Raw genomic sequence first — 12,208 nt, 5'->3', positions numbered from 1 at the left:
AAGTCTGAACTACCAAGGACGCAATCTGAACTTTGCGTACTTGGTATTGAGAAACGGCTCCTGTGTGTGTATGTGTGTGGGAGTGGGGGGGGGGGGGGGGCTGTGTGTGTATGGTTGTTTGTGTGTGCGTGTGAGTTTGTGTGAGAGTGCATGTGAGTGTGTGTATGTGCGTGTGTTTGTGAGTGAGAGTGTGTGCGTGTGTGTTTAAGAGTGTGTGTGTGAGTGAGTGAGTGAGTGAGTGCGTATGCGAGAGAGTGTGTGTGTGTGTGTAATATTTCCCTTATCCAGGAGACGGAGAAACGCAGGAACTTGATGTGCCACACACACATGAAGAGTGAGAGACATGATGACGCGTGTGCCTACCTGCACTGATGTCATCATCCGTCACGTCTATCTCCTCCTCTGGCGCTTTGATCTCAGGGGGCGGGGCTTCAGCAGGGGGCGGGGCCGGCGGGCCGGTCTCGGGGGCGGATCCCGCTGCAAACACAGCAACCAGTGAAAATGAAAAAACACTCAAAACACTCGACACCCCCAAAGGACATCCGTTTCAAATTATATGGACTTTCTTTACTTTTTTCGTATATTCTTATATTGTCGTTCATCTGTTGTTTTTTTCGTTTTCCGATATGTGTATTTTGTCAAATTTCTGTATGTATTCCTAACAAACAAAACAAAAAACTAGTGAAAATGCAGAATGACAAAGGACGCAGTCATTTCATGGCTTTAGTTTTAGCTAACAATAATAAAGTCATTAGGAATCCCCTGAACAGAGGAAAACTGACTGGGCAACTACAGAAATATTGATATTGATCAAAACACGGCATTATGTCTCTAACAGAAAAGAATTACTATGAACAAATGAAGATGGCGTTGTTGCGGCGGCAAAGACCGAATTAGGAAGAGCGGCATTTTTCTTGTCGTCTCTTTTCTGCAAATGTCGCTAACTTCTCTCGTTTTCTGGCAACCTTGTTAAAAAGCTCATCAGGGTTTATTGGTGCTTTGCATTATCGAGGCTTTATTAAGCTTTAGCGACTGATTACCACCATTTTTATTCTGCGCCTTCATTCGGTGCTTATCCTGGAATTACCAATTAAAATAAGCTTTTCATTAAAGAGGCTGCAAATGAATCAATGCTGCTTAAAGGTGAGAATGAGCTAATCTAGACGGGCACTAATTAATGAGACCCCTAGACCCCACGAACCCTCAGCGGAGAGTGTGTGTGTGTGTGTGCGTGTCAGAACAGAGAGAAAAACACACGTGGAATAAAAGAAAAACAAACTTGCACAGACAGAAGACCGTAATGAGATATATTTACATTACATTTACATACACACACACACACACAGTCACTGACACGTATACTCACTCACACACATACTCTCATGCATACACACACTCACTATCTCAAACACACACACACACACACACACACACACACACAAACGCATACTCTCATGCATACACACACTCACAATCTCACACACATTCACTCACTCACATACTCTCATTCATACACACACTTACAATCTCTCTCTCACACACACACACAATTTCTCTCACACACACACACACACACACACACACACACACACACAAACGCATACTCTGTCATGGATTCACATATTCACAATCTCTCTCTCACACACACACACAAACACACACATACACTCACTCATACGCATACTCTCATGTATACACACACTCACAATCTCTCACACACACACACACACACACTCACATACTCACAATCTCTCTCTCTCTCACACACACACACACGCTCACTCACTCACATACTCATACATACACACACACACACACACACACACAAACGCGCACACACACACACATGCATACTATCATGCATTCACATACTCACAATCTCTCTTTCACACACACACACACACACTCACTCACTCACTCACTCAAAATATCTAAAAACAATATAGAAATATTAAAAAAAGAATTACACAAACATACAACAAAAATAACTACAACTTAAAAAAAATGAAAATCCAAATATAAAAATAATTCAAAACATTTATATAAATATTAAAAAATAAAGAACACTGGTGGCTACCTGAGACTGACAGCAAACAGCCAATATTGCAAATATTCAATTTTAAATAGAAATGTTGTCTATATGTTGAAATGTATAATTAAAATAGTTAGTTAGACATTAGAACAATCAATTGTGTTTCCAATTTCAAAGAAAGGAAATATCAAGAAGTAAACCCAATCTGAGCCAAATATCATCATTCATGACCAAACATCAATTACAGGATGTCGGAAACAATCACTAAACTGTGTGTGTGCGCACACACATATGTATGTGTGTGTGTTTGAGAGAGTGTGTGTGTACATGTGTATATATGTGTGTGTGAGCATGTGTACGTGTGTGTGTGTATGTGCGCATGATGTGTATTTATGTGTGTGCATATGCGTGAGTGTGTGTGTGTTCAGTTTTGATGGCTTGAGCTGTGATTGTGAGTTGTGTGTCTTCAGTGAGGCATATAAACACAAGAAGACTTCACAGCATGATATGAACACACACACACACACAGCTCATAACTCAGAGATGTTGGTGTCGGTGGGGTAAATCGGGCCTCCAGCGAGGTCAAACGCCCGTGTCAAGCATGACACACTGCTCACACACACCGGCCTTGTTAACCCGTCCTCCCTCTCCCTCCTTTATCTCTCTCTCTCTCCGTCTCTCTCGTTTCTGTTCACGGGGGAACGCTTTAATATTCAGCACAGCTGCAGTCAGGACGTTTCTCAGCACGGCCCGAGCCTGACTCCACTATAACACACACACACAAACACACACACTACAGTATCACCAACATCACGTCACGAAGACAGCGAGAACACAAGATTCGAGTTTGTGCTGGAATGTTTTCTGAGAGCCTGTAAAAGGTTCGTCGAATGTGTCCGATGATTAAACTAAACTTAAATGAATATTCCGGCACATTTATGACTCAGCAATAGCTGCCCGAAAAATGAAAATTGTGTCAATATTTATTCGCACACGTCTTTCCAAAACCATTCACTTCGAAGAAATGTTGGCAACTCTTTAGTTTAATTCTCACTATTATCCAGTTCATAGCTGTCAACATTGAACATTGAAAATAAGGGAGTTTTCCCGGAATCCTTCCCCAAAATAAGGGATTTTTTTTTACACGATTCTTACCCACAAACTTTAAAAATAAAGCACTAATCCTTAAAAGTCTAAAGAGCTAATAACTAGCCTAGAAACTAGTGTCATTTAAAGAAAAAAAAATCTACATTTGGATTAGCGGTGTGTTGCTCTTGCCTTTACGACAACAATTTCAACTGTTATCACATCTTCCAAAACCCACAAAATAGGGAAGTGGGCTGTCTGTTTATTTCAATTAGATTTACACATTTTATGTAGTTTTAAAGAGCCTATATTTAGCCTGGTGGTGGACCCAGAAGACACACTCTGTTGTTATTGTAGCCTATCCCATCTTTATATCCTCCTGAGGCCCAGAACAAAAGTTTTTTCTTCTTCTTTGTGTAATCATTGTTAAGAGCATAAGAAACAAATGAAAAAAAAAAAAGAAAAGATATTTTATTCATATGTTACATGACATTAAATTATATATAGGCAAAACTAATGGCAAAATAAATCGATTATTATAATTATTATTTGTTTAAATTAGATTGATATCTGAATTTATATAAAAACCTTGACTTTCAAACATGAAAATGTAAAATGTAGGATATTCGAGTACAAAATGACATATAAACATCGTTTCCTATTTTTTATTTATTTATTTTTTGCCTGGAAACGCTTTCAACACGCTTGCGTGTCGCGTGAAAAAATAGGCGTCAGTTCTATTTCTAGCATGCACGCGTTTTCTGGAGTGTGCAAGCTCTAATCTGTTAACATGGGAGCCGAAATAAAAACGGACACGCCACACTCCGGCCAGCGCGCGCGGCGCCGCATCTGAGAATAAACGACTTCAAGCCGAGTCAGTCCGAGCTCGTACGTCTCACACAATCAGAGTAAAAATACGGGATATTTTACGGGAAAATACTAAAACGGGAAGACAGCGGGAAAAGAGTAAAAATACGTGAGAAACCCGGAAAAAACGGGAGGGTTGACAGCTATGATCCAGTTGCTTATTATCATGCATATTACTAGGATATTGGCTGTTTATTAGTACTTATAAACCACATCCCTTAACTCTAACAACTGTTTTACAAATTATTAATAAGCAGTAATTAGGAGCTTATTGAGGTAAAAGTCGTAGTTCAGAGTGAGTATTTAACTCTAATCTAAAGTCTGATTGAAATTGTAATAAATCTTCACTCCAGGTTATTATCGTAACAAAAAAATCATAGTGTTAGTTTAGTTTTTTTTTTTTAGTTTTATAATAGTTTATCGTATAATTATAGAATTAGCTTTTATTTTTATATTTTTAGTTTTCATGTTAATTTAATTTGGTTTAATTTTTAGTGATTTTGTCATTTTATTATCATTATTATTATTATTAAATATTAATATTTAGGTAACTTATCTTATTTCAGTTTATTGTCAAGGCATCTTTTTAAATTTTTATTTAGTGTATATTTTTTTATAACTAATAATTGTATTTTCTCTTATCTCAGCTTCATTCTAATGAACAGAAACATTTTTAAAGATTTTTTGTGCATATGTTAGTAATTTTTAGTTTTAGTTTCCTGTATGAAATAAAATATTTTTTGAAAATAATTTTAAAATATTAAAATAACTAAAACTAAACAAAAGACAGAAACACTAATAATAAACAAAACAATAACAAAATTAAATTTAAAATGAAAATACAAAAAAAAATATTAATATGAATACAAACTATAAAAGTAAATCAATGAAACTAAAATGACGGGGATTCATTTTTCAATAAAATAAAAAGGAATGGTGACTAGATCTGTCAAAGAATCTTAAAACAAGACTTATGTAATATATATATATATATATATATATATATATATATACTTTGTCCAAGAAAAAATTTCAATCTCATTGGTTCTTACACATTGTGACACAATGCCAAGGAAACCAAATGGCATTTATATCTCGTGAATCATCAAAATACATACTTCAAAATAATGCATTAGGAATAATTATCATAATGTTTTATGGAAGCGCCAATGAAAATTGAGAGATTTTCAATGAATAACCATTTCTGTGCTTTGTCTGGACAGTGTTTTCTGCGTAAGTTCTTCTCGAGGTAATTGACAGCTCGTCACGAACGCTGTCGATAGAGCTTAAGCTGTAAATAACCCGGAATATTCCTTGAAGATAAACGGCTGGTATGGAGGGTTTTTAGTGTGTGGATGTCTTTGGCCCTCGGGGTGTGTGTGTGTGTGTGTGTGTGTGTGTGTGCAGGGAAACTGAGCGAGCTGTGTGGGATTATCCAGGCACATCCGTGGGCCTGACCGTCTCTCACGGAAGAACCGCCTGAGGCCCGTTTTAATCACCTGCTCATCCGCCCCTCCCACCGCTCATCACCCCAGGGGATTCTGGGTAAATCCCAGCCCTGAACATCTAACAGGGAGCCAAGCTTGAGTCGTGAAGGTGAGAGAGAGTGTGTGTGTGTGTGTCTGTGAGAACAGGCGTGCGAATGAATGACCAAAGATAAATAAAAAAATGAAATAAAACGTCCCGGCGAACCCTGAAGAGCAGTCGTTTATTAATGCTTGTGTGATGTCATTATTATTTCTGAATATGCATAGAGTTTAATTTCCTATCTCGCTGATATTAATTCACTCATATTAATTTACCACACTCACTCACTCCCTCACAAACAGTCGCTCTCACACACAAACAGTTGCGCACACACACACACACACACACACACAGTCTCTCACACACAAACACAGTCGCTCTCACAAACAGTCGCTCACACACACACACACGCACGCACACCATACTAAAATTAAAATACAAAATGTAAAAATATGAACAAATTCAAAATCGTATTAAAAACTATAATTGCATCTCATTAATACTTCACATTCAGTTATTTTGACCATGAGCCGCCCATATAGGGAGACACCAGTTCATCTCGAATGACAGAAACATCTGAAATATGACTCTTAAGGCCCGTACACACCGGGACGAATATCAGCGCGCGTTATTCGTCAGCGCTTTTCAACGCGTTTTTTGTGTTCACACCCAAGCGTTTTTCTCTGACGATGAGCCGAGTGAACAAATTCATTCCCTGACATTAGATGGTGCTTAATGTAAAACAGAAATAATAATAGAATACTAGGGTGATCATATTCATGTCTCAATGTTTTATTATGACAGATAGAAAAAAAAACGAATGAAATAATGATAGAAATAATGTCTTCTGTATTAGAAAAATATATAGGCCTAAATAATAAATAACTAAAAGAAATGCCTCCAAATGTAACAAAAAATAGCTCTCACAAACTTACAAAAACAAACTAACAAAATCTATTTATATCTTTAGTTTTCATTCTCTTTATCTTGTTTTTCTTCCTCGTCCACCTTGTTTGCCCATCTATATTTTGCTGTAGAACTGATCTTTACCAGCAGTTTTTTTTTGAAAACCAGGACATTTTCATCACTTAAAAACAGCCAGGACAGGACGTGGAAACAGGACATGTGTAACGCAAAGTTGAGATGTTGCCCAGAGATAAAAACATAGCACTAGTTGTCGGATGAACAGATGCACGAGAGACGAGAGTTGTCGTATTTCCCCGCGTTTAATAAAACCACTCAAACGTCACACTCGTCCTCATCATGATACATGGGGATCGAGCGAGAAAAAAAAGAACACAAACAAACATCTGGTCACAATAGAAAAATAAAATAAAAGAAAGAATACAAAGAGTCGGCAGAGCGGTTCTCCTCTCCTCACTTGTCAAAACCTAACTGACATTATGCAGTTCTCATCTCAACTCAGATTTCTATAAAGCACAAAGTGACCGTTTTACACATGTCCCGGGAAAACAGGACTGTTGGTCACCCTATACTATACTATTATTACAGAAATACTAATATAAATATTTTCTAATAGCTCTTTGTGCTACGAGACCAGCAGCTCAACATTCATCTTGCCCATAGGTATCTTATCTCTTCTTCGCTCGGCAAGACTGTTTTGTGTTTGAGCGCCCTCAAGTTGTGTTCTACTGTAACTTCAGAAGTACCAGACACGTGAGTAAACCCGCCGATCTCGTTGGTCGGATAGGTTTTGACGCGGCGCGTCAAACCAAAAAAACGAACCCGAGGCGTTTTTTTAAAAATGACGCTTTTACGCGTGGCGTTTTTCGCGTCGGTGTGAACACTCACATTGGCGCCCATTGTTTACTCACGAGGCGTTAAACGTCGACGAATAACACGCGCGAAATTCGTCCCGGTGTGAACAGGCCTTTAAACTCAAAAATAGACTCAAACTAAAAAAATGTAATAATTTTGTGGTGTGAAGCGATTCTCTAATTAGATTCTCTAATCTTTAAACCATCTTTTGTGACGCATTCCACCACAAATATAACATTCAGCCCATCACAAAACCCCAGAATCCACCTGTCTCGCTTTCATTGCATATGTCTGGTTTTTCTCTGAGCCTGTCCTTTATTCCACATGTTTTTTTGTGAACAGGAAAAGGTCATTTATTCATTTCCAGAGCAGCTAATGCCCAGCATGCATCTGTGTTGTTTCTGTGAGAGGGAGAGCTGACCTTTACCTGGAGAAACGCTTGAAAACACCAGCGCTTGACCAGATCAAAAACATGCACGTTTTTATGGCGGTTTACGACACACACACACTTACACCTAAACATCTGATCCGTGTGTTTGTATTTTATGATTCAGGAATGACAAAAGTAAAGCTTTCGTTGAAATCTCGACTCAAATAAATTAAGTTTTTAGGGGTGGGGCACTCTCATTGTAGAGAGCATCTGATTGGACAAAAAACTGTGTGGTCAGTTTCAATATTTGTGATCCGTTTTTCCATAAGATCAAGACTTTATTTTATAGATGTTAATTATAGATGTATATTTCTGCTTGAGAGAAGCAAGTGTACTGCAGTTAAAAAGGTTACACTAAAGAAAAAAAAAATACAAATATAGACATGAAATTTCCAGTGATGAAAGACAAAATGCCAAATATTGAGTTTAAATTTTGTTCAAAGTACAATATAAACTGTATATGCACCAGATAGTTTCCATTTTATGGGTTTACATGGAAAAACAAAAAACAAAATGTATTTTTCTTTTTATAATTTAATTGTAATAATTGTAATTTCAAAATGAGATTTTCCTTCTATATACTGTGGTGCTTTTTTCTTATTTTGTTGTGCAATCATTTATCAAAAAAGTAAAAATCCAATTAAAAATTTACATTTTTTTTCCAAAATGTATGTGATGGGCATTTTTTATGCATTTTAATGCATTTGTATACTTAAATAGGACTCGGAGTATGAAGAAAATCATTCATCATTCACGTGTGTGTGTGTGTGTGTGTGTGTGTTCGAGTGTGTGTATGAGTGTGAATGTGTGTGTATGTGTGAGTGTGTGTGTACATTTCTAAACATCTCGTAAAATATCATCTAAAAAAAGAGCAAATACTAAAATGGCAAAAGACAGTTGTACTGTTCCACACTCATTAAATGTGTGTGTGGGGGGCAGATCGGTTTCAATGACCCCTTCAGTTCTGTACCCTGCTGAGGTCACTGCTGCCACGGTTACATTACACTGACCAGCAACCGTCACCATGGCAACCATTCCCAGGGGCCACTGCTTGCCTCCCATCAACGGCCCATAGAGACACTCACACACACACACTGAAGCTTTCTTGTTGTAAATGACTTTAGACACACATACAGACGCAATGTCTCACACACACACACACACACACACATGTTTGATATACTATAGGTGACATTACGGCTTCTCTAAAGCCTCTAATTAGCCGTCCACTGCCTACAAAAAAAAAACTGCCTTATATTTTGTTTTTCAGGAATCTTCGATACAAAGAAAGTTTAAAAGAACAGAATTTATTTGAACATCCTTTTTTTTTTCAGAGAAACATCGATAATTGAAAGTCTTTATCTTATGGGAAAACGGATCACAAATATTGATGACTCATCTTGCACCACATATTTTTGTCCAATCAGATGCTCTCTAGAATTAGAATGCCCCGCCCCCTAAAACCACCAGCAAGCAGAACATAGAACCGAAAGGTTCTGTTTCAATAGGAAATGCAACAGCACAGAAGAAAAAACTGTGCTTGACAATTTCTTAAAAAGTATAAGTACAAAAACAAAGAACAGAAATGATCTGCCGTTAGACGTTCAGAACAAACTCAAAGCAGAATGTTTGAGGAACATCAATACAACACAAACACTGAAATAAGACCTGCGAGGGAGGGCGGGATCGAACGCGGGTTTGGACCAAACAATCGAACTGAGTGTGAAAACAGCCGAAGACACATTATACCCTTTGTGTTTCACACTCCTCGTCTGCTTTGATGGGCGGCGTGTCTGGAGGTTTGAGATGGCCAGGTTAGTGCTGGTAAACGCAACTGAACGTGTCTGTGGTTGAGAGTGGAAAGCAAAGCGTTTCCCATCGTTAAGATCCTGGGGTGAATCTCAAAGATTTCTGATTCACCACAGAATCTCCTGGAAAACTCTTCCCACGACCTGGACTGTGTGTGCTGGTTCATCTGTGGCCAACTACATCAAAGTGTGTACCAAGAAGTGGAAAACATTCTCTGACACTTTCACCTGTAATCCTGCAGAGTCACTGTAAGAGCTTATGGACGTACTGGGGTGCTAGTGTTCACAAAAATGAATAAAACTTGGAACGGGCGATAGATAGAAAGATAGATAGATGATAGATAGATAGATAGATAGATAGATAGATAGATAGATAGATAGATAGATAGATAGATAGATAGATAGATAGATAGATAGATAGATAGATAGATAGATAGATAGATAGATAGATAGATAGATAGATAGATAGATAGACAGACAGACAGACAGACAGACAGACAGACAGACAGACAGACAGACAGACAGAAAGACAGACAGACAGACAGACAGACAGACAGACAGACAGACAGACAGACAGACAGACAGACAGACAGACAGACAGACAGACAGACAGACAGACAGACAGACAGATAGATAGATAGATAGATAGATAGATAGATAGATAGATAGATAGATAGATAGACAGATGATTAATGGATAGACAGACAGACAGACAGACAGACAGACAGACAGACAGACAGACAGATAGATAGATAGATAGATAGATAGATAGATAGATAGATAGATAGATAGATAGATAGACAGACAGATAGATGATTAATGGACAGACAGACAGACAGACAGACAGACAGACAGACAGACAGATAGATAGATAGATAGATAGATAGATAGATAGATAGATAGATAGATAGATAGATAGATAGATAGATAGATAGATAGATAGATAGATAGATAGATAGATAGATAGATAGATAGATAGATAGATAGATAGATAGATGATTAATGGATAGACAGACAGACAGGCAGACAGGCAGACAGACAGACAGACAGACAGACAGACAGACAGACAGACAGACAGACAGACAGACAGACAGACAGACAGACAGACAGATAGATAGATAGATAGATAGATAGATAGATAGATAGATAGATAGATAGATAGATAGATAGATAGATAGATAGATAGATAGATAGATAGATGTGTGTGTGTTTGTCTATCTGTCTTATTAAACTTTTATTTATTTCTCTATATATATACACCTGGCGCGCGCGCGCGTGTGTGTGTGTGTGTGTTGCCTGATATTGACCCGTCAGGAGTGTTCAGTGTAACACTCACGGGAACTGACAGCATCCACATACTGCGGCAGATACGGAGCCCACAGGTCAATGGTGTCCTTCCGGCCAGACTGACCAATCCTGCGCAGTTCAGCCAAGAGGAGAGCCTGGGCCGCCTCTCGAACCTGCAGCACACACACAGATATCAAGTTTACACACAGATACTGCAGCGCTCCTGTTGAAAAGGCTCTCTTTAAGAAAGTGAAGTTATAACTGAAGCCACACACACACACACACACACACACGTGTCAGGTTTACACACGCTCCTGTCGAAAAGGCTCTCTCTAAGAAAGTGCAGCTCTAACTGAAGCCCCAGCAGCCGAACTTAAATGCCAGACCGCTGAGATGAAGCGCAGGAATAAAGCACGAGCCTGAAAGAAGCCATTGAGAGAGATGGAGTGTGTGTCTTTGTCCCGCGGGGTTAGCAGGTGCTAAAGCTGCAAGATACGAGTGAATGTGAATGCGAGAAGAGAGAGAGAGACGGAGACGCACCCTTGGAGAAAAAGGATTAAGGATGCTTAACAGAGCGTCTCTTTCTTTTCTTTCTCTTTCTCTGTCAGTCTTTCTTCATTTCTCTCTCAGTGTGGCGTACGACACCTCTGCGGTCACGGGCGTCACACCCTGACACACACAGATCGCTTGACTCACAAAAACAAAGGACTAGGGATGCCCAATATATCGGCCACCATATCGGTATCGGACAATATATGTTCATTTTTATGTTATTTTTTAATGTTATTGTTATAAACAGTATAGAACTTCCTTCAGCTGAGACGCTTCAGAAGCAGACTGTTCACCATGATGGTTTTGAATTGCTTGAAATATGATTGAAATCACTTAAAAACATACAGTGAACATGCACAGTCTGTCATATAAGCTACATAGAATTATCATGAGAACATCATAAGTGTGTGTTTGTATCGGTTTTCGGCTTTCAATTATAAAGATTTATCGGTTATCGGCTTACAAATATAAATAATTATAGGTGTTCTGCATGCAAATATAAAGAATTATCGGTTATTGGCTTACAAATATAAAGAAATATCGTTTTTTGGCTTACAAATATACATAAATATCGGTTATCGGCTTTCAAATATAAATAATTAAAGGTTTTCTGCAGACAAATATAAAGAATTATTGGATATCGGCTTACAAATATAAAGAAATATCGGTTATTGGTCAAAAAAATATAAATTATCATTGGTTTTCTGCATTCAAATATAAAGAATTATCGCTTATTGGCTTATAAAGAATTATCGGTATCGGACAAAATTTTCATATCGGTGAATCCCTAAAAAAATATTGAACAAAATAAACAAATATGTAACTATTGAAATATCCATT

The 12,208-nt window shown here is 38.0% G+C and overlaps 1 protein-coding gene across 7 annotated transcripts in view; it reads right to left on the bottom strand.

The window, feature by feature from the left end:
* Window positions 1–12,208, bottom strand: part of wdr7 (WD repeat domain 7) — a 152,641-nt gene that overhangs the window by 68,523 nt on the left and 71,910 nt on the right. For all 7 annotated transcript variants that reach the window (XM_039653846.2, XM_039653848.2, XM_089123471.1 and 4 more), the window contains 2 exons: window positions 10,866–10,989; window positions 364–477 (listed from right to left, as the gene is read on the bottom strand). In XM_039653846.2, coding sequence (XP_039509780.2) covers window positions 364–477; window positions 10,866–10,989 — 238 coding nt within the window. The remainder of the gene's footprint in view (window positions 1–363; window positions 478–10,865; window positions 10,990–12,208) is intronic.

Source organism: Pimephales promelas, chromosome 19 (genome assembly GCF_988280905.1).
Source record: "Pimephales promelas chromosome 19, fPimPro1.hap1.1, whole genome shotgun sequence".
NCBI classification, from domain to species: Eukaryota; Metazoa; Chordata; class Actinopteri; order Cypriniformes; family Leuciscidae; genus Pimephales; species Pimephales promelas.
The sequence above is the reverse complement of the archived record's forward strand: the minus strand, read 5'-3'. Positions and strand labels throughout refer to the sequence as shown.